General features: G+C 38.7%; 1 protein-coding gene across 2 annotated transcripts in view; it reads right to left on the reverse strand.

Moving 5' to 3' along the window:
• Nucleotides 1-1190: 1190 nt before the first annotated feature.
• Nucleotides 1191-23381, reverse strand: part of LOC110843475 (protein turtle) — a 97944-nt gene continuing 75753 nt past the window's right edge. The window contains exons 10-27 of one of the 2 annotated variants that reach the window (XM_035847987.1): nucleotides 21411-21425; nucleotides 21164-21300; nucleotides 17255-17337; nucleotides 17007-17068; nucleotides 14838-14907; nucleotides 14704-14764; nucleotides 14486-14573; nucleotides 14317-14388; nucleotides 14040-14112; nucleotides 13846-13935; nucleotides 11890-11959; nucleotides 11720-11777; nucleotides 11429-11643; nucleotides 11085-11156; nucleotides 10745-10766; nucleotides 8558-8791; nucleotides 7852-8039; nucleotides 1191-2209 (exon numbers count right to left, since the gene is read on the reverse strand). In XM_035847987.1, the coding sequence (XP_035703880.1) occupies nucleotides 1784-2209; nucleotides 7852-8039; nucleotides 8558-8791; nucleotides 10745-10766; nucleotides 11085-11156; nucleotides 11429-11643; nucleotides 11720-11777; nucleotides 11890-11959; nucleotides 13846-13935; nucleotides 14040-14112; nucleotides 14317-14388; nucleotides 14486-14573; nucleotides 14704-14764; nucleotides 14838-14907; nucleotides 17007-17068; nucleotides 17255-17337; nucleotides 21164-21300; nucleotides 21411-21425 (2036 nt within the window). In that variant the 3' untranslated portion in view covers nucleotides 1191-1783. Of the gene's footprint in view, nucleotides 2210-7851; nucleotides 8040-8557; nucleotides 8792-10744; nucleotides 10767-11084; nucleotides 11157-11428; nucleotides 11644-11719; nucleotides 11778-11889; nucleotides 11963-13845; nucleotides 13936-14039; nucleotides 14113-14316; nucleotides 14389-14485; nucleotides 14574-14703; nucleotides 14765-14837; nucleotides 14908-17006; nucleotides 17069-17254; nucleotides 17338-21163; nucleotides 21301-21410; nucleotides 21426-23381 lie in introns of both variants that reach the window. The other variant, XM_035847986.1, reaches the window with a different exon arrangement.

Genomic DNA, 23381 nt, shown 5'->3' on the forward strand with positions numbered 1-23381 from the left:
AACTCCGCAGGACAGTTTTCTCCTCGACTGGGCTGCGTGAAAGTGGGCATCTGTTTTACGGAGAAAAGACAAACGAGGAGAGAAACCAAGGTGGCTCGTAGCAGTGTGTATTTACGTAGATGGATACTTACTATAGTCGTCAATGTCTAATCTACTACGTCCCACCCAGTGTGCGATGGTATACATACGTGACCGGATGTATCAGGAATTAGTGCAACTTTCTCCTTCACACAGCCAACGTCCGAGCCAAACTGCCAACTGGTTCATTGTTAGGAAAAGAGGACCAGCTCACAGCAGCTCCCATCAAATATCGAGTGACAGCACAAAGCCAACGTTTGTCTTGTTACACGTTGTTCTTGTTAGGCCACAAAGTAGCAGCCAGGATGCCTGCCCAGTCCAACTAACCAGGAGGCCTGTGTGTGTGTCGACAAACAATGCAAGTAGAGAGGAGCCCTTGAGAGCGTAATAAATCAAAATGAAGCTTATCAAAAGAATAACAAGGAAAGAGAAGGAAAGAGTGGGCGAAGGTTAGTAGATCGAGATGAGGCTCATGTCGTTTTTGGCTGGGAAAGCAGTCCTCGTCGTCGTCCGTTCTGTTTCATTCAGGGCAAAGAACAAGGATGGTGGAGAAGAGTAATGAATGTTGTTTTATATCCTGTCAATAATATGATACGTGTGGAGTGTGCATTTCCTGGCACATAAAACTCGCTGCGATGATGATCCCAGCCAACCAAGTAGATAACCGACCGTGTGGTGTGGTAAATAGTAAAGGAAGAAGAAAGGACGATGATGGGAGAAATTCCCCGCAAGCGAGATTTGTTTTTGTTCCATCAAATCAAAGGGAGAGAGAGAGGACAATGAGAAGAACGTGCCGCTAACCTTCACTCATCAAGGGAAACAACAAAGCTCCGATGCCTGCAATACTTACCAAAGAAACAAGACGCGGTCGGAGCATCACAATCCAACAACACTGTTTTAATTCAAATTCAGACTGTGATTTTCCCACGCTAGCTGCTGTTGCATATTAAATTCATTTCATGCGGTAATTATCAAACGAAATGTTGCAACGTAGCCGTCCAGATTTTCCTGCCTGGATTTATTATTACCTGGAATAGTAATCAACACAAATTTCAAAAGATGGATGAATGGTTTTATATTTCAAACGAGTCCCTTGCAAATAATTCCAGACATTTTGATTTCAATATTAGTTTTTTTTAATAATAAATCGTTTTATCGATTACATAATGATTTAATAAACTATTATCCCTGACATGATGCAAATACAAAGATAAACACGTATATTGGATTTTTTAGTATTTATGTACATTTCAACTCACTGAGAGAACATAACTTGAAATCGTATCTCGAACATAAGGTCCCACTACGTTACATTATCTGTATTGGATGGAAAATATTATGAATTTTATATATGTATTTAAGCTACACATTATTGTTAGATTAGTTGTATTATATTTAAGTATTTTAGATATTATACATTATTATAAATAATCAGTACACTGCTGATTACCAACGAACAGGGGTGAGGTGGGAGATACTGGAGTTAAGGTGGGTGGGGGAGCACGCACATAACGGTGCAGTGGAGATTGGTTGTGGTTAAAGTTGGAGAAAGTCATGTCGAAACATCTTTGCTTCCGTTATCAAAGTTGTAATCGAATATAGTTCAACTTTCTCCTCGTCCTCCTTGCCTTGAGGGGTCAAAGTAGTTGCTGGGCGGGCAAGCACCATCTGAACCACACTAAAAATGTTTAAATGGAGCACTAGTTCACACAGTGCTCTCAATTTTGTCTTGCATCAAAGGAAGTTCGGAAATGGTTTCACTTTCCTCTTCCAACGTAGGGATTTGGAGTAATGGAGGCATATCATAAGCGTTCAGTTGGGTGGACGCACTTTGGGACGATATTCCGGCGGGCGATGAAGTACGATGAAAAGTACTTAGGGCTCGGGGGTTCTGCCCTCCTGGCAAATGTGGTGGGGGTGGGATGTTGGTGGGACCACCTATAAGGCGCTGCTGTCTACCTTCTCTCCCTACGTACGTGGGCCACTCCATGTGACCCGTTATGCAAGTACTGTCCACCAACATATGTTGAGGATGAGTGGAAGCACTGACATTAGTGGACAAGCCGTGTCCATGATGATGGCGAGGAAGGGTTGGACAGGCACCAAATCCTGGTGACCCGTACTCAGGTCCCTGCAATTTAGAGCAAAAAGGCACATTTAACTTGCCGTAAAATTTCATTGATATTACAACCGTTACTTTGATCCCTGATCTGTGAGAGGGGTTTTGCCATACCACGTCGTATGACTACGTACGTAAGACCTTGTTGTGGTTGGAAGGATTCTACCCCCTTCAGTGTCATCAGAACACTCGCAAAGGATTAGTTTGGGTAAGGCTTGGAATTATATCTTCATTTGGCTTGTCAAAAAAGTAATTTGCCTTTAATGACACTGAATAAGCGTCTCAAATTGAACAAAAAGCGTTTTTTTGCACTGATTTTTTTTACATTTCGCCCAAAAACTTTATGGGCTAAATACGAAAAGTGTTTTCAGCGATGTCAATTGAAATAAATATTAAGAGTGATATGTATTTCTGTATCTGGTTCAAACCAAATATCGACCTACGAGACTTTCGACCCAATTTCGAAAAACATGACCCTCGTATTTAACGACTTTGGAAAGTGTTTTAGGCAGATTGAAAATAGCATGCATGCGGATAGACTCGTAGTTATTACGGACGAGGAAGTACATTTACTATCAAAAGTGAAATATGTAACATCCAAATGGCAACGGACAGTTTTCACTCAATCTTATGCAGAAATTGGAAAGTTCCGAGTGCCCACATTAGAAAAATTGGCTTCTCTCATCCATACGATACGATCCTATAAACCACATCAGCCAGGAGTGTTTGTAGCATCGGCTGACTGCTACACAGTGGAGGAAATGTAGTCCATCCAGGAACTGGGACTATGTATGTACGTATATATAAATATACGTAGTGAGTCTATCTAGCCAGTTAGACTCCAGTCGTCAGTGGCTGCTGGGGTGAAAGTGTGCAGAAATGGCAGTGGGAGCCTGTTTGCTTATATAAGCTTTTAAGATGTACATCCCACATTCTATTCGGGCAATTTCGCAACTCTCATCCATCCACTTTGACTCGCTCTTCTGCATAGCAATACATTCCGGGTGTAATGTTGAAGTGCCCGTCTATTTGATGTCCTACACGATGTTGGACTACTACGAACTTTCTTCCCTAGCTGTTCCGATTTGACTACAGTTATGAATCTTTTGATGCTACTTTCGTACACTATTCGCTGCGTGTAACTATAGGTTTACGATGTTTCAACGGAAAGGGACCATCAAATTGTGTTCTTCACTACTCGCAGAAATGGACTCTCACTGCCAATCGTGTGTCACAAGGTTTGTATGTATAAATATATACGCATGTAGATGCATATAAAGTGCGGTGAGGTTTACTACCGCGGCTGCTCATTCTACATTATCACTTCCAACACTCCACATCAAAAATTATTTAATGTCAACCCTCCGACCGCAAATTAAAATTTACTGCATCGAGTTTGATATTTTACGTAATCGTGCACTTTCTAGCTAGCCATTGGATACTGAATATTCTATTATGGCTGCCATATAGTCCGTCATACCATTTCAGATGCCACCCATAGCCAATAGTTGTTACAATAATATTGTCATCTTTCAGGATGGCTACAAAATCCTTTACTTATTTAATCATAAATATATCATTAATTGGTTTGTAACACTTTTCTAAGCTATTAAATTGTATGTATCAGACCAACGGACAGGTGAGACCGTATTCATTCTTATGTAAATATGCAGTAAATAATAATGCATAAAGTTGGCGAAACATGTGGACAATCTTCCCTTCCGCATACCCACGAATTACCCAGCACGCAGGCTGCATCCATTTTGTACCAGCATATTTTACTTTCGTCTTTATTTCCCTGAGAGAAAGCAAACCACGACCACTTTTCTTGGCTGGAGAAAACCATCAACAAAGACTTTAGTGAGTCGTAACAGGAAACAGAAACAGAGAGTAAAGTGCATTGTAAAATTGTAAAGGGAGACCACTAATTCGATTTCGGATGTCTCCTCTCCCTCCTTTCTTTCAGCCGAACAAAACCAGTGTGCATTAGCTTTGTTTTTTATTTCATTTCAACTCAACCACCACTCTTCCTCTCTCCCTGCCTGAGGTACATGCATGCATTTATACGAACGTATGTAGCACTGTTACTTACGCATCTCAGGCCGACTTCCACACTAGAGAAACTCAAACAGAGGAAAGCCAACCAACCACTCAATTCAATGATTCCGCGTTTCCTAATGCGAAAGATGTAACTTTTCCCATGCATCCATCTCTCTCCGTAACGGTCTCCGTTGCACCGTGCGGATAGATGCATACCTATTTGTATATTTCGGATTCACTCAGGTAGGCCGTTAGACGAGAACCACCCATCCACCCACCCACACCCGCAGTAACACATAGCATATTGCAGTCCGCATGGTTCTCCTCAGTTTCTGTGCGATAGTCAAATGTAATAAAACAAAAGAAAACAACACGCATTTCTCCGAAACCCATAATGCTGCACTGACATTTAAATTCCATAGACTTTCCACAAACATGCATCAAATAAACGAGAGCTGTCAGTAGCCGGGTGCTTGTTATGTTCTGCAGACGAATTTCCAGGCAGTCAAATAGAGCTTGTTGCACCAAATTGCATCCCAAGCAAAACCTCAACGTTGTACATGCTTTTCTCCCCGTGCATACTTAGGCAGAAGACATAAATAAAGAGTTGCTCTTCAGGCCTCGATCTTTAACGAACTATAATGATACGAATTCTGAATCTGAAGCAGAGTTATTTCCTAAATTACGTACGTTTTATGTAACTTCGAATGGAGCTTATTTAATCTCAGTAAATTGAAGCATATCACTACTTTAAGTATTCTAAACAGGTGTTGCTCCCTGTAAAATCGTTGAGAAATAAATAGCAACATTTATCGCAATGTTATTTTATTTTTATATTTTTTGAAAGCAAGTTCAACAATTTTTCTCATTCGTAAAGTGAAAGTGATGGGCAATTTTCAAACATTTTTCTACCAACTTTACCAAATTCCCAACCCCTTTTGACGTGTACATCACTGATCGAATATGGAATTCGGGGTGGTGAATTTGTCGAGAATTACTTAATGGAAATGTGGCTGACGATAAGATCCCTCCGCTGCTGCTGCTCTACGTCGTCGTCAAGTAGGGAAAGCCTTTTGTCTCACAAATGCTCTCTTTTTTATTACTATACACGCATTGTAACAAAGCTGTCTGGTCGAGTTTCAGCGTTGTGATGTGAATGAGAGGCTGAAAGCCCCAACAAATAAAATGACATTTTCTTATTTGAATGAAATATTGCATTATTCAAATTGGGCCTCATTCACCAATAGCGGCCACAGTGCTTTCTCCGGAATCTTAAACTTCCAGCCAGACTTGACATGCATGCATGCATGAGGCATGAGGGTCGTGAAACCCAGACAACACAGCGGGACTGCGGTATACATATGTATGAAGGTCAAATAATACCCCATGCTAATGTTGCTCCTCTGTTTTACCAATATTGATTTGACGTCTTTGTTCCCTCCTCCAGCCTTCTTTTGTTCTTACGGAGAACAGTTATTCGAATGGAGCTCTGCAGGATCGCGTTGAAAATATGTCTTGCATATAGACCACGCTAAACAAGGTTTCTTGTCAGAGATCAGCAACTCTGAATGGATTTGTGGAATAAATAGGAAAGCCCACATAAGGTAGACAGGTCATTTTAGGCCGCAGCAACGTATTGTGGGAAACTGAGGTTACAGTAGTTAAGTGGTTGGTCGTGGGCACAAACTGGGCTGAACCACTTGAAACGAAACAGAGGGCCAACACACGTCCAAGGGTGATAATGAAGTGTGGGAGTAGAGGTAATAAATCATTCGGCAAGGGCACGCCAAAACTGGTAAGGATATGACAGAGAAAGAAAATAAATTGCAAAATTAGCACTATTAATGATCAAATCGGGTATAATCCCACTATAAATTTTCAAATGGCCCACATGTGGTCGGCCCATGCGACATTTACCAAATCTATAACGTGGCATGTAACTCACTCACTGTTCGCTCGAGCAAACATAAAAGCAAAAGTACTCATATAGGAAAATGAGACTACAGTTTTTGGTTTCTTTTTGTCCACGCACCACAAACATACGCTAAACGCAGTGTAATGAAAGATGGTGCAAGTACATTGGAGGAAGGCAAATGCACATATATCGTATAAAGCAATATTTTATAAGATATGGGCACATTATTTGTGGGTAGAATTGTGAAAGTCAGGTCAACTTTTATAATCGGACTTGTAACATGCAATGTGTTGAACGAGTTCCTTTCTGGATGGATTTCGTGGTCAGTATAAAACCATTGAAATTCCGCCTGCCACAAGTTACAAGAAAAACATAAAGTTGAAACGACAAGTTAGAAGGAAAGGAAGTTAAGTCCTTTTTTATGTTGGCGAAATTGAGTAAATACTCCATAACTCATGCTGATCTGGACGAATCGGTTGTTTTAAAGCTTGACAATACCGACGAACGGTTACTCCCCCGTAATTATGATACAATGAGTTCTGCGGGGTATTAGGCACGTTTTTTTGCCAGCAATGTTTTGATTACTGTAGATTATAAATGATGAGGATTGTTAGATAAGGCCAACATCTAAATTATTATGACATTCAGCCCCACCACAAGTGTAATGAAAAAGGTGCATATGTGTGACTTTAAATTGGTGTGACTAAATTTGAGCTCATTTTATTAAGGGAAATATTTAGGCTCCTCCTGTCGCCCCAAAATTCGACACACCAATTTCGTTTAGAACTAAGCCCGTTGATGTTGATGAGAAGTTGAAGTAATGGGCTGAGAAGATTGTGGCTGGAGCTTCTAGAGAGCTTAATTGTGAGCATAATCACTTTGCAAACATTTTGAGCCAATGAAGTGGGTGTGGGATCGCATCTTTTTGGCCAAAGTGGTGGGATTATACTTCCGTATTCTTCCCCACATCCATCCAACTTTTACTACTTTACATCTCTCCATACTACATGCGTGCATAGATATGCGACCGTATTGTGGATACTACTTTTCGCTTTCCAACCCATCTGGTTTGGCAGAGATTAGCATTAAGTGCAATTTGTTTCCTTCGCTTGAATGGCCAAGCCACTTTATGCAACATTTAATCATCTTACAAAAACAATACGCTACACATTAATGTGCCTCATTACTTCAAGTAGTCGTCTGGTCTGGCACACTTGCCTCGTCGTAAAAGCCAAAGCCAGAAAATTACGTTAACTCCAAGGTCTAAGATATGGCTGGAAAATTAGGTCACCGTTTCTTCCCTTCTTCTTGGAGTGGTGCACACTGTGTAATAGGATTACAGATACAAACAACTCTGGCGGTGATATTTTGTGTATTTAGATTATTTTGGATATTGTGCATGTATATGCGAGATTCAGATTTTCTATTTTTTTACAAAAAAATATTTAATTAATCAAATGCATCGGAATGTTTAGATTTATACTTTCTTTGCAATGTTCTAAATGGGTCTGTAAACGAATAAACTGCACGAGAAAAACAGCTCAGAATTGGACACTCAATTGGGCTTTAAAAGTCTGGCAAGATTTCTGTCATGTTTGCATTACTGAGATTCCACGACCCGTCCAAACTCATGTGAATTTGATAAGTCTTTCTAATCACAATCTAATTCACTGCAGCGAATAAAGTGAAACTCACTCACCATGAAATTTGGCCGAGTTCCAATGTGCGTCCCAATATTGTTGAGGTCTTGAAGAGGGATTCCTCCGTTGCGGAGCGTGCAGTAGTTGGGAAGACCCCCAGGGGTAACGCGGGCTGGGGAGGAGGTATCAATCGTCGAAACAGATATGTGTTGCTGACGTTTTCGGTAGTATTCTACCTCGTCGGGATCTTCTTGGCCAAATCCGCATTCCAACAGATTATTCAATTCCCATCGCATTCCCACACGTCCAACATTAAACATTTGATTAGGAGTAAACCCGTCAGCATGTCCGCCACATCAGAAGGGTAGATTAGGGTAGAAAATGTACAAAAACATAACAGAAATTTCCAATTAGACTGTGAAAAGTGACAATTACTCGTTACACAAGCTGTGCCTCATTCATTACTAATTATTTGTACTAGCACTTATGCAATACTCAACTTTCTAATAAGAAATGTGCCATGATGATACAAACTTTCTTAAGTCGTCAATCAATCTGAATTTCGTTAACACGTAATGAAATGCTTATAAATAATACATAACCAAATACGTCTACATGGACGCGGTGGCAACTAGTTGCTTTAATTCAAGGACAAAATGTAAGATACTGAACTGACAGAAAGCTCAGTTCTCAGAATCTAACATTTATGTATGTAGTTACGACGGATGAAAAAAAGTACATTATGTGATGATGTATGTAGCTTACCTTGCGGGATGACGTCAGGATTCTTCTCGTCCGCATCACAGCCATCAGGAGCATCTATTTTGAGCGGAGTGGTTGCAGCCTTATCACGACGCCTACGATCATGACTTCTTCGTCGTGTGCAGTACACGCGAAGAAGTAGAATTACTATTGAGACAATGGACAAGGCAGTAAGAACTCCGATGAGAATGCTGACAGTTGGAGAAAGTTGGAAGTGTGCACTGCTTCGTGGTATTTCTACAAAACACATCAAATTAACATCTATTATTAGCAATAATAATAACAATAATAATAATAATTGGAGCCGTCATCATAATTCATAATACTTCGCAACGCTTTATTTTCCCCATAATGTTGGACACCTGTATAGCAAATGACACCGAGAGAGTGAGAAAGAGAGAGAGTGAAGGGGGAAGAGAGCCAATATTCAAGTGGGAGTACTTGGACATAGACGGCCCTGCATAGTTCCATCCGAAGGGCTTAACGACCAGAGTGGATCTACTGGTCGTATATCAATACAACTGCGGACGCGACGTGTAACTTAATAACTGGGGATTAGGAAATGAACCTGCATGCTGCCTACCTACCTACGTGTGGTGGACAGAGGTTGTCGTGTCCCTTCATACGAACAACAACAAGGCCGACTGTACACTTCCGAAACTTATCCCGCACCAAGTCCCGGAGCCTGACTAGCATTAATTCATCATGAGATCTTACTTTTTACAAAGCACAAAATTAGAAATGACGGCTTGAGTAATGGACATTCCCTCGAGTATATTTTATCAAGAAGTGAGAGACGATATATCACCCTTCAGGCCTCACTTTGAAACGACTTAGGTAAGTGGTAGGTGTTCTGATTGGTTTGTTTCCGGATTGGAGTTGGCGGAAGGAGGGATCTATATTTATCTCACTCCCGTCAACTTTTCGAGACAAGAGAAAGTTTGAAATATAAGACTGAAATAGTTAAGCACTGACTGTGTCAAATTCTTAGCAGTGATTTCAGGAGAAAACGCTGTGCGAAAGTTGTATCGGTGTAGTTGGCTTAAGTATTTACTCAGCTACACGCGCAAACAATCTACTAATTTACCGTAATGACTCTTCGGATAACGGGGCTGTATATAAATATACATTTCTAGACATCTGCATATGTAGCCACCCACAGGTGACGATTTTGAACGAGTTTTCTAGCTGACGTTGATTTCCACGAAGAAAACAAGGATTTCAGAGGTTGCCACATCGAAATATGATTTAAATAATGAGACGACGAGGAAAGTTGTATGTTCATATTATTTTTTAAACGCTGGGGGCAATCGCATTGCAATGACTCCAATTAGTTTAATTTAATTGAAGAGAATGCTAAGTGAAACTTCTCACTGTTGTGGCAAGCGAGGAAGAAAAGGAGGATGAGGAACGCCTCTGGAAAGAATTGAATTATGCGCCCATTATGTACAACCAACTAACAAAACTTACACACCGCACACACACACAGCCACAAAGGGATGGAAAGGAAAACAAATAATATCCTCTGATGAGCCATGTTTTACGACTTCATGCGAATAAAGTGTAATAATAAAGGAGATGGCTTTTCTGTGTAGTTCCCCAGCCTGTTTCTGAACAGGGAAGAAGAGAACAAACGTGATCAAGCTTAATCTTACACGCAGAACTCTAATGAAATGAAATTGCTTTCTCCACATTCCCTCAAACCAGCATATGCCGCAGAATTCTTCCCCTTTTCCCTTCCACTCCTCGCTTCGCCCTGGAAAATATTGCATTGGGTAACCCAGAACTAACAACTCATCTCGACATCATCCGCAATACTCGCGTCTCAACAGGTATTTCTCTCCCCATGAGAATATAACCACTTCCATGTCACAAGGTAAGTAACAATGGGGGCGAAATTTACGGTGCATGTGGCAAATAAATGTATTTTTGTACATGGGGTAATCAGCACAACCAAGTCTCTTCTGCTGGTTTTTTGTCATTTTGTCGCCCCATTCCAAATGCATATGTGTTCTTACAACCGAAAGTCGTTAGTGGTTTGGGTATTAATCTTCTATAACTCAAAAGAGTCTGTGAAGGAAGCTACTCGCAATATGTATGAAAAAGGTGGAAACTATCCAGGTTGGTTGAATTTTTAAGCACCTAGGAATTTATTATAAAGCGAGAGAAAGCGGGAGTGAAATCTCGTACCTTTTTCTCGGGTGAGTATTTTCTGTAAAGAAAAAAAGTTTAAATTTTCATTCCATTTTATAGTGAATACTTTGATCATGTAGACAGATCTTGTTTTATTTTTTATTACTAAATTGCCAGACTAGAATTATTTACTTTTCTAATACATACATGTTATGAATTAAATGTTTATCCATAAAATATTTGATGCAGACCAGCTCGTTTTATAAAATGAAGTATTGTGGTTTGTGCAATTACTAAAGCTTGTTCGTATTTTATCTTGAGTTCACTAATAAATTGTACTCCTTGAATTGCTTTTCTATGTGATTTAGTAGTGTTTATTCAATGATTGGTTACATACCTCAGGAAGTCTCATTGTGTATACTGTAACCGAAGCAGCTTCTGACCGACCCTTGTTGTTGAATGCGTACACCTGAAAAAAGATGGTGTCAACTTTCACTCATAATGGAATGAATAGGAAAGGACAATTTTTTGGTAGAAATTACGAACGAAATGACTTTAATTTATCTTCGTGTTTGTAATAAATCCGCTAAATCCAAGTGGCTGACTCTCACTTTAACTTAAATATCTACTAAAATAACCGAGCTTGATTTAGAGTTTTTTGTGACAAAATGTAAGTACGTGACACCTTAAAGTCAATGTTCGATTCTTATGCCATTATGTAATTTATTAAAAATGACATACGGATGCGGTGAAAGTGAAACCCGGTTCTAAGCCAGCTACAGCAAACGCTGGGACGTGCGACGTTAGGTTTGCTTTAAGTTTGTCACTTTGTGACTCCCTCAACTCGAGGATGAAGGACTGTGGAAGGCCACCATTAAAGCCCTCAGTACAGTAGAGGAAGAACGAATCAGTTGAGTGATTGGCAACAGTACAATTGTGCACCGTGTCTGGTCGTCCTGCAAATCAATGACAATTACTCAACTTTCTATGCAAAACTAACTAACCCTACTGCAAAAGTAATTAGAAAATTACCAGCTGCTATAACGTGATAAACGCATGGCACGCGTTGGTCCCCGATTTTGTTACTTGCCTGGCATTTTAATAATATATTAATAAAATGCATCGTGTTGTAAAAAGTTTATTCGGGTCAAGTTTACACAAGACTTGGGATTGAATAATTGTAGATATTGCGTCTTCCTTACCCAGCAAAGTAGCGTTCCATAGTCCAGCTCAGTCATCGGTGTATAGGTGACGACACTACGTGTCCCAACGCTTCTGGAAAATATTATAAATTTAAGTTGGGTATAAAATTAGAATGAACACTTTCAGATGATAATAAAGTCATAAAATTTGAAAGAAACTGATACTTCGTGTACACAAAGTCTCATCCCTATTTTAGATCCCTTTACAAATTAGCTAAGACGCTTAATCTTCATTAGTGACGATATTAATAAACCACAAACTAACTACTTATAAAGCCATTTGATACATGGATAGATACATGCACACAATAGATATAAAATACTACTAACAGGGGTGCTTCGTATATATATAAGGATGCAAATACATGTACGGACTTGGCAAGAAATTGTGTAGATCAGATCCAGAGAGTAATCAAAAGTGTGGACGTAATAAGCACTGCATTTAGAAGAGGAAATAACAACTGCAGTTTAATAATCTCAAAGGCGTCCCTCCCCCCAACGAGGAGTGAATGAGCTGTTACGTATAGTGCAGTAATAATAATAATAATACGGCATCTTACACATATCGCCTCGTATCTGGCTTTCCCTTCTCAACCTCCCTCTCCACCTTAACATTACCAACGACTCAGTCAGTCTGCGGGTGGAATAAATAGTAGCATTGCAAACACATAGTAAATATTAAAGATTGGTGGAGAGCGAGTGAGCAAATAATATGAAACCGCGTGCCATTAGGGTTGCAAACAACTTTCTTTTATAGCAAAATGATTCATAATCCACAAACAACGCTCAATCCTTTGAGATTAGATTAGCAACTGCCCACTTAAGACTTCAGAGTCGCAAAATGCAACAATATTAATAATCCTTTTAGCTTTGGGGTACAAAAACAGGAGCGTTTAAACCCAAGTCAAGCTTGTAGGCTATAATTAGTGTCATGTCATTGATGGATTAGTTCATTTTAAGCCAGAAAAGTTACTTGTTACTCATTTGGTTGGTTGGGGAGTGGGATTTCACAACTTGTGTTGCAACTACGACGGATAAATCTTGCTCCCCTGTGAAACAACTTCATTTCCGGCATTTGTCATGTTGACATTGTGCCAAAAGTATTATCCTACCCTCGTCCTGGTTGTGTCATGTACGTAGAAGGAACTGAAAAATTATGGTATTTTGCTAGATTTGAAACAAAACTTGCTTCAAATAAAACTAAAACTAAATATGCATACAAGGAAATGTTTCTCAGATTAACATCCTTCACTTCATTATTGCGCTGCAAGTGCTATGCATATCTTTGTATTTATGACTATTTCATTGTATACGCTAATCTCGCATTTTACTATTTATAAGATATAGAATATCATTCTTAAGCCCAGCCGAATATTTTAGCTCATGTCCTTATCATACGCAAATGAACTTGCGAATGAACTTCCAAATGAAGTGGAGAACGAATCTGCCAGCAAACAGTTCTTTTCCAGGATGATAATTAAGCTTAATGATGTCAACATGAAAAACCAATACACTCTGAAATTAACATGCGCGTTAGACATCTTTATTGCAATAATAATCCATGAAAGAGATTATTCCTGCGCACACAATGAAATAAAACTTTCACTCTGTGCAATTAAATAGAAATATATGTGTGCTCATGGTTTATGGCTTCTCTACAACACATGCATATTCCATGATGTACCTGCGCACTTGCAATTTTGCAATTTCATTAGTTCAAAATTTTACATAGAATATATGATAACAAAGAAAATATATTTCTAAACTTAAAATAGTATGCACTTTGAGTTTGGGATTAACGATTAATGACTTTCTCTTTGTGTGTGCCGTCCAACTTTTTTCGTAATTTTATTTGTTAAGCTTATAGAATTTAGCAATTAAATATAAATTCGCAACTACGCTGAACTAATAATCTGTAAGTGCTTAAAACTTCGTATGGATTGTCAATAGCCTTACCTGAATCGTTGCGAGGGGACTTCTAAACTTTCTGCAGAATTGTTAAAACTCCACCGAAATTGTACTTTTTGGGGATTCGCATCCACGTCGCTATAAAGTTCATTACGCAATGGCATTATTTCCAGCGATAAACTGAATTACGTATCCTTCTGGTGCATGTGTATGAAAGTGTTATGTAAGTAATGTTCTCTTACCAGGTAATGTTTGCGTTTTCCAATTTGGCGACGCCATGGACGCGGATTTGGTTTGGCTTGCATGATGGCGCATCTATAAATATTTTAACAAGTCATTTAGGATAACTCTTGTACCGCAGTGACGTGCCGCTATGTCAGCCTTCGTGGTTTAAATAAAAACTATAATAAGGGATTTCCCCACCCACGGGTGCATTCTTTAATATTTAACGTCATTGGCTTCTCCCGTCTACCTGCACACAAAGCTGTAGTGATTACAACAGGCAAAGAATGTACTTACACAGAACGTCCAAATAGAACGGTGGGCTTGAGCCTTCTCCTTCAGAGTTTCGTCCAATACAGGAATAATTACCTATGACAATTTTTATTTTAGTATGAAAAAATTTGTAAATGTCAAGCCGTTGAACTATCTACAAGAGTGTAAACGGTAAGAATAGAAATTTAATTACCTGCAGACAAACGCGTCACTCTCTGCAGAACTAAACTCTGGTTCGTCATTATAATTCCAGCACTGATGTTGTGATACAACATTTTGCCCTGCAACAATTTAATTAAATCAAGAACATAAGCCAGCGAAGAGACAATGAAGTAAATTCTAAATTGAGAGTTGAACTGTAACAAATTCTAAGAAATTTATAATTTAGACCATGTTAGAAGGTCTGCTCACATTGTGCCTCCAGTTGACCTGGCTAACGACGGGGAAGGCGGAGATCAAACAGTCGAAATACCTATTGAGAAATACATACATATATATATATATACGTATATATATATGTTTGATAAATATATATGTAGAAATACACGTCAGATGACTCCTTTATGAACGATCCACTCAACGATGATCCCAACTGAAGCCTTGCCTCGGGCATATCTGATTAAAGGATTAAACAAATCAGTCCAATTTCCGGGCACCATTTCCACTCATTGAGTTTGTGTGCCATTGAGGCTGATAGGTTTGCAGTGATGCAGAATGATGAGGATTCTAGCCGTCTAGTTGACAATATTGACATTTTAAGCATGTTTGAGCCCCATTAATTGATTCCCCTCGTTACATCATCACCTTGCATTGATCCATTTTCCTATTTTTGTCATGTATGTAAATTGATCACAGACAAGTTGAAGTTGAGAATGAATCAATTTGATTTGAATTCTTAAAATATGATCGTTTTTGGGAGGGGAAAAATTGACGGAAATGAAGCAAGGATTAAAGTACTGTTGGCGGAGAGCTAGAAATACTACACCCACGCTTAAGTTACACAATCTCACGTGAAAGTTAGGCAAGAATGTGTCTGGTGTTGAATTTTCTCTGGTTAAGCAACAAGTTTTGTAATAATACAGACAGAAGAAAGAGGAAAAGATTCCAGCCGACTTTTGTGATCGGCGTTCATTTAGATTCATAGATTTTCTACTTTATTTTCAATCATTCCTTCCTCTCTCACGTGTGACTTACTGCGGCGAGGGAAATGAATCAGGATCAAATGGAAACCAAAAAAGAAATCCGGTGTGGGCAATGTCTGGATGCGGAGGGGAAGGAGAAAGCGAGGAAGAAAGATTTATTTCATTAAATCTTCTCTCCTCATATGATTATATGCTCGCGTTACTAATGCATACGTACGAGACTACCACGAGATGATAAAATTATTTTTTTAAAGCTAATTAAAAAGTTATGGTTAAAAAACAAAACTATGTAGATTTTAAATTGAAATCCGTGCTTATCGTTTTTGTACTGGAATATCCGCTTCAAACAGATTCTGTTGTACGTCTTAGGATTAGCCAAACCAAGACTTATGGAACCGTTATGACTGGATGTTGTGTTATTCCGACCCGTTTTAATTTACTGTTGTCTATCAATGAGTAATGTGTCTCAAATGTATCCTGTCGTCATTTTATTACTGCTACTTAAAGACGAGGTTTATGCATTTTAAACACGTTTCTAGAATAAATTTGCAATTCAACGCCCAGTCAAGGTTCTGAAATTGGACTGTAAATCTTAATTCATGAACTGGAAAAATTTCTGTGTTAAACGAACCAAAATAACAATACGATCTTATTATGCTGATTATAGTCATTTAGTGTTGCCAATTTTATCCTAGATTCTCCCTCGTTGTAGATTTTGGGCTGCTGTTGCCTAATTCTTTCATTCTGAAGTCGTCTTAGGAATAGTCATAAGAATATGATCATCTCAGATGAATCATGTACAACAGAAACAAAGAGTAAATTACGAAATGCTAAAATAAGAACAGCACTTTGTAGGAATACAAATGTATGTGCATGTAAGATTAAAGAACTGTTTTTATCTACGTCAATTCTACAGTATAAGGTGGAATCAATTCAAAAGTTTTCATTTTCTCAGTAACGGTTGTGAAAGGAATTTGTTATTGCGAATCCGTGGAATTTACCACCCTTCGTGTTTACGCAAGAATCAAATGAAAAATAGGACGGAACTTTTATTAGCTCCGTTGACAAATATCACGGACGAGCCAAACAAACCCTGCCTTCACTGCATGTAAAGTTAATGAGATTTGTTTCACTTGCTTCGTTTCGTCAGTCTCCTTACTTACAAAGTACATAAGCAGGCTTGAAAAACGCCAACTTTCAATTTCGACTTCCAAGTGAATTCTTGAAAGTTGGAAAGTATGCAGCACATGCACATGTCTCAAGATTAAATGCTACAAGATTAAACGCAAACTGAGATGAAGGTCTATGTATTGTTACCTTTTCAAGCATTATTATGAAATGGGTAACAATACTCAACTCGCCGATGAATCAACAAACTTTGTTCGATTAGCTTATATTTATACATACATAACACGATAATAAATCCACAACAGATGTGAATGCTAGAGTTATTTAAATAATAAATAAATAAAACATAAAGGCATATTGTCTCTGCATCATGTTTAAATTGCCAAAAATATTCTGACCACAAATATTCAACACAAATATTGTGACGACTGTATGCAAACTTACATTGGATTACAAGTTCCCATCCGTCCTCCAATACCTTGCTCGGAATTATTGAGTTTTCAGCTCTGCAAGTTCACATAAAATAACTTGTTATACATTTTATCAACGCATCTAGAGCTTAAACTTTCAGTAAAATCATGATTATAGTTGAAAATGTATTTTGTAAACTGGAACGGAACGTGACAACCCGAGACTTATGTGCATTCATCCCCTCATTAAAAAGAAAACATGCTACATGACTAAAAACGAACCTGCAGGAAAGATATTTCCCAGAATCTTCTTTTTTCGGAATTAGTGAGAGCGTGCTCGTAGTTGTGTTGCCGTCCTTTGATGTCTGAAATATAGATAAAAAGTGAAGCATGAATAGACGCTCAGCCGGATTTAATTTTTATATATACTTAATAACGACACTATTTATACGTATTTTATATTGTATTTCTTAGCCAATGTTTATTAGCAGTTACACTTTTTTATATGTATTTATCAAAGGTTAACGCTATTTTTGTAGGCGAAATAGCTTTTTTGAATTGCTGCCGAGCATTAAGATCATCCTCCGTCAATAAAAGTTTCATGAAGAAAGAAGAATCTTTGCTATGTGCTGCTACCCAGGACCAAGTTGAGGAGCAAGTCAACAAAAGCTGTGCTGCTGTCATTGTATTCATTCTCCAACTTATTTTGAACTTGTGTTCTGCAGACTTTGCTTTCACCGTGCTCCGAAGAAGATAATGTGTCTCTTTTGGATAATAGATGTGGTGGCCCGAGATTCTCATTTTCTTCCTAATAATTCTTTTGTCACAGCCCAGCACCATATTCTCTCATCAGTCCCTTAGACAAAACTGTCCCAGAACTTTGCACGTTTCCTACCATGCGGAGCAGGGTTGGAATAAAGTTGAGCGAGCGGAACGGGAAGACTAAATTTTTAACAATGCGTAGTCAGAAAAGAAAGTGTCTCATCTCTTTGGGAATAAGTTAGTCAAAATATTCGCACGGTTAATCAGAAACGTGAAAGCTGCATTAGGCCTTTGTTGTATCATTTATTAAACCCAATTCCCATTTTTTCTCATTGTCAACCTCACTTTAAAGTTTTATGCGTGCCGCTGTGGAGGAGGAAACAGCGGTGGCGAGTTGATAATAAAGTCGGGTAAAGTCATAAGTCACTTTCTTCTGGGCTCTGTCATACTTTGCTGCCTGTCCAATTATGGCGTCTAACCCTGAATGATGACGAGCCCATTATTAAATCAGTTGGACTCTGTGGAATTTGTGGCCGCACTGGCGGCGGCAGAACTGCCGAGCGGAACGAACGTTTAAATTATTCTTGCAGCTTCCTTTTTTTATTTAAAACATTGGTAGGCTGGTCTTGCTTTCACTTCATCTGTAAACTGTCCCAGCTCGTGTCGCCTTAACTTTCTACGAACCCTTTCTTGAGATGGAAGGTATCTGAGATGATGACTTTTATCCAGTACAATGTGCATACATAGGCAGGAATTTAAAAAAACGGATTTTAAAGTCAGGACATTTATATCATGATCGAATCGTATGAAAAATACGAGAAAAATTAAAAGTATACTTTCTCTCTAAAAAAACATCCCACATTATGCTTAATCGTTAAATAGCTAGTGCCACAATTTTAGTAAAAATGAATCATGCATGAAAAAGTGGGTTTTATTTTTTATTTTTGCATTTCAAACATCCGATAATCCGATCTAGTCCTCGTGTTGCTTGGATTTTCCCTTTCTCGTGTTTCAATGAGATTTCGATGACTTCTTCCTTCCCCTTCCGGGAGAGAGCTAAACCCTTTTATTTTTTGTAATGCGTTTTGCTTTCTTTGAAAAACTACATCAAAGCGTCGAGGCAATCCATGAATTCCTCTCACATTACCAACAACGTAATAAGACTTGCTTCCCACCCGACCACGACATCAATGTTGATGAAGGATTCAAAAGTGTGTTCCCAAGCTCGATTTTACAACTTACATACAAGCTCACACACACCAAAAAAATTGAGCTTAAACCCATTAGTTTCACATTTACATTTTTCCCCTGAATATTGCATTTGCATCAGCACCCTTGATGCCACCAAATCGCCATGAAAATTTGCTTGGCTTTTCTTGGCTCAGCTTATAATATTCACTTCAAAGCATACCACGACGACTATTTTTACCCTGCTTCAAAGAAGAAAATGACAGAAAATTACATCAAGTATAGTTTTACCTATCAGTAGTACTATCCTCTTTTTTGCAGAAAAAATATATCATGTATTTGTGTGAAAGTTGGAAACATTAGGGAGTAATATAATAAATAGTGATTTACAGAATATCCAAGTTTGGAAGAACGCTGTTTGTCGATTTTTTTCCTTCCCTGTTGATCATGTTTATCCGAATGTAACTCGACTTCTCAAATGATTATCAAGTTTCTTTCTATTTGGCTTCGATCCCAAGGAAAACAATTTTTCCACAAGAGTAGACTAGCAACTCTGATTTTAACAGCCTCCCAACAAGCTAACAAGTTAGTGAGTAACGCCGAACTATGTTTTATGGGGTGCGAGTTGGAACTCACTTTCAGACCTTCTTTTGTGCTTTTCCCTTTACTTTCTCTTTGCTGGAACATGGACACTTTTTCCGTGCGCTTGGTTTGAGATGTGATGGAGAGAGTTGATGGAAGAGTTAAGTAAGTGCGGACTAAGGTCGGGCGTAAGAAACTTGGCTACGACTGCAATAAACTATCTTTGGCCCGGTTGCCTTGTGTGCCCCGGATACCCCAACGCCTCACGTACTTTTCACACTACCACCTCCACTTCACAGTCCAAAGTGAGTGAGTTACACAAAATCTTTAAAAGTATAAAAATCAAGCATCGAAAAACGTAAAAGTTAAAAGTACTTTCTTTCCGTTCAACCTACGACTGATACGTTTTGCGCTGTGAGAGCAACCTTGCGAGACCTCATGGATGGAGATGAAACAAAATTTCTTTCTCTCCACACATGCCGAACTTGGCCTTGTTTCGCACCCACACTGCTTCAAATCACAACTTCGTTTATGAGTCTATCTGTCATTAAATAGAGTACGAGGTGATGTAATGGTTTCCTGTTTAAAGAAAGTAAAAGCCAAGATGGGGCGTCAGGTTTCGTTCTAAACGAATAAATTTGAAATCACACTCACTGTTCTTCGATTAGGAAACTTTGGAATTTTGGAAGAAAGCGGAAGGAAGTATATTCTGAGGAGAAAATCATGAAATAAAAAAATATCGCATGACATGTTCTCACTAAACGTTTTCAAAAATTACTAGGCAATCATTTTTTATCGCTTAACCGTTCCATTTTTTAACAAGACTTTCTGAAATCGTGAAATTTTGACCATGGAAGTCATTCCTCACATTTTGTATTTTTTAGCATGAGGAACAAAGAACTCGTACTTGCAAGTAAGTACTCAAGCACTTATGTTGGGTTAGTGGAAGGAAGTCACAAAGGTGTTAATGGAGATATATATACATAAATTTTACAATATATGTATGTATGTACATATGTGCTCCTTTCTTTTTCATAGAATTGCCTCTTTGCTGAGGAGAATGAAGCAAGGGAAGAGCCGGGTTGTTATTGGTGTATAATAAATAGAAGCTCTAGTGTAATTTAAGGAGTGGGAAGATTAATTTAGAAAAAAATCCAGTTTTCCACAATGACAAGGAGCCCCTCCTCTGGGTGCTATATGTGTCCTGCTGCTGTGCCAGATAAGGTCTCCTGCTTGGCCCCTAACAAACCTCTTTTCTCATTCTTCTCCCATAATGTTGGCTGGTTTTGTACTTCTTCAATGGATGTTGTTTGTCTACGATGCTTCCGAGAATGAAAGTGGACCACTGCTGTGAAACTGTAATTGACTTTTGATTTACTCAGCTTTAACACCAACCCACTCAAACGTCAGTGTTTCTTGAGGTAAAAAATAAAGCTGTCTCAAACTCCTACCTCTTTCTTTAAAAGGGGTTTCGCACCATGCATATTTATGTAATTTCAAAAGTGAGTACAAACAAGTGTTGGAGTTACGTAAGATTCTCTTCAACCAAGCAGTAACTGCACGCCTTCAATGTTGAGAGGAATTACAAACTAGCATCTAAAATCTGATGCACTTTTTGGTATTTTATGTACATTTTAAAAATAGAGTACAAAATCTTACCGTTTCTTTCGCACTTTCCACTCTTTTGTCGTCCAAAAACCACCAAATGTGAGCGGGTGGGCGTGATCCGACAGACTGACACATTAGGTCATACTTCTTCCCTGCCGTTATTCGACTGCTTTTCCCCAAAATGGTCACTTTTAGAGAAAAATTAGTTATCGTTAGTTATCAATTAGTTTATTACAAGTTAAAACATATTTCTTACTATTATTACGTATCTAATTAAATTGCAATCATATAAACTTACCTTCCAGTGGACTAACTGTAAAATCAGAAAAATAAACCGAGTTATATCCTTGTAATTAATTGCATATATTTTTTACTACGATTATCCAGATAAATATACGCAATTTATTATTTTTGGAAATCAATTATCCAGTACTACGCACAACACGACAACAATGCCAATTACTTTAGTGCTACGAATTAATGATGATGACAGTCATTTGACCCAACCAGCGTTCACATTTGCAATCTGCAGTGATAAATATGTTTCATTTCACTTAGGATTAGAGTTCCCCTTTCTCTGCGATATCATGGGAATCGCTCTAGTGTCCTCCAAGATTTGTACCATTTACGTCAACGACAAGAGAGCTCGAAGAACATGTAATTAAGAAGAGCGCAACTTTGGCAACGACGATCACTCATGTGAAAGTGTAATGTAGATGTGTGCTGCATGGTTCGTGCTTGCAGTGCTAACGTGGGAGTCGAGGACGTGAGAATCCTCCTGGTGCAAAATTCTTTGAACATCACTCTCAATGCGATAATGAAAATGTGCAGGAGAGTGAGTGAAAGCGAGTTATTTTCTGGGCCGACATTTGCAGATCGTGATAATCTGTTGATGAGAAAACCTCAAGATCAGCCAATAAATAAGTAACATGGTTATGCACAAATAATTGCCTATGGGCATGTACATACACTACATTTCGCACAGGAGAGAGCCTACCCAGAAATATAAATTTGCACGCATGCTCTCGTTTTAGAATTAATGATGTGAAACCTCGAAGCCATCTGCACATCAATCAAAATAGAAAATGAGCAAGCCACACATAAATAAGACCATATCATAAATACGAACTTGGAACGTAATGTCAGGAAAATTTCGTGAAAGACGGATATTCGTGAGAGTGAAAATTTGTACTACATTTTACCAACAAAATTGTGTATGTGTGTAAATATTTATTATTCGTGATACAGCTTTGCTTAATGCATAATTAAAATTGTGTACATATTCTCAGATTGTACACACGTTTATGTACTAGGGAAACTACAATTGCGTAAAATAAGTTGAGTACTGTACACTTGAAGTCCCGGGGTTTAAAAATGATATATTTTTAAGTGACTGATTGGGAATTAAAAAAAAATTAGGTTTTATTTCATGATTGACGCATCCTCTTGGGAAAGGTCATCTCGAAATTAAATGTTAAGACGACGATGATAACATGTCCATCCCCTTCAATTTATAAATACACCCAGATCTGGGTGTTGCGTAAGTAGGGTAACAAAGTGTCATGCTTTCAGGTTGATAGAAACTGTCAGTTGCAGTTGGGTTTAGTGAGTTGTGTATAAATATGAGGACGCGATGGAATGAAACCGCAGCAGTTTACGCAAACATTTTCTCACTGACCCGATTTCGATATTTCCCACCCGTGTAAGCATTCCCTTCCTGTTCGCCGACTGGGCAGAATGTCGCAAAAGAGAGCAAATGATTATTTTTTGCTGTCAAGTTTCACACCCAGTCCCGTCAGATAGTGACATGACAAGAAGGACAAGTTTTCGATAGTTTTGAGATTATGACACGACACGAGGCCCTATTATACTTGGTGCGGTGTGGATGAAATTGAGGACTGGGAGTCAGAAAGAGGGAATTCTGTCACGAGCTCGAAACTTATCTCTCTTGAGGGAAACATTCTTGGAAAGATAGACCGACTTCACTAAAATATTTCTATCTGTCGGTGTCCAGCCAGACCCGACCTCACTTTCTCTCTTCCTCTCGCCCTCCTCTCTCTCTCTCTCTGCGGTCTGTGTAAGGAAAACCATTGCAGGAGTAAAGAAGTGGTCATTTACTGACACCACACAGGAACCAGTTGACTTTCACTGCTCCGCCTCGCTTTCGCTCATATTACTCAATACCACGCAAGGATCACCTCCCATGCCCTCCACCACGCTTGGCCACTACGGCCACCAAAACTTCACGGTGATTTCCTATGTGTTTGTG

The sequence above is a fragment of the Folsomia candida genome, unplaced genomic scaffold, assembly GCF_002217175.1.
Source record: "Folsomia candida strain VU population unplaced genomic scaffold, ASM221717v1 Fcan01_Sc002, whole genome shotgun sequence".
Classification (NCBI taxonomy): Eukaryota; Metazoa; Arthropoda; class Collembola; order Entomobryomorpha; family Isotomidae; genus Folsomia; species Folsomia candida.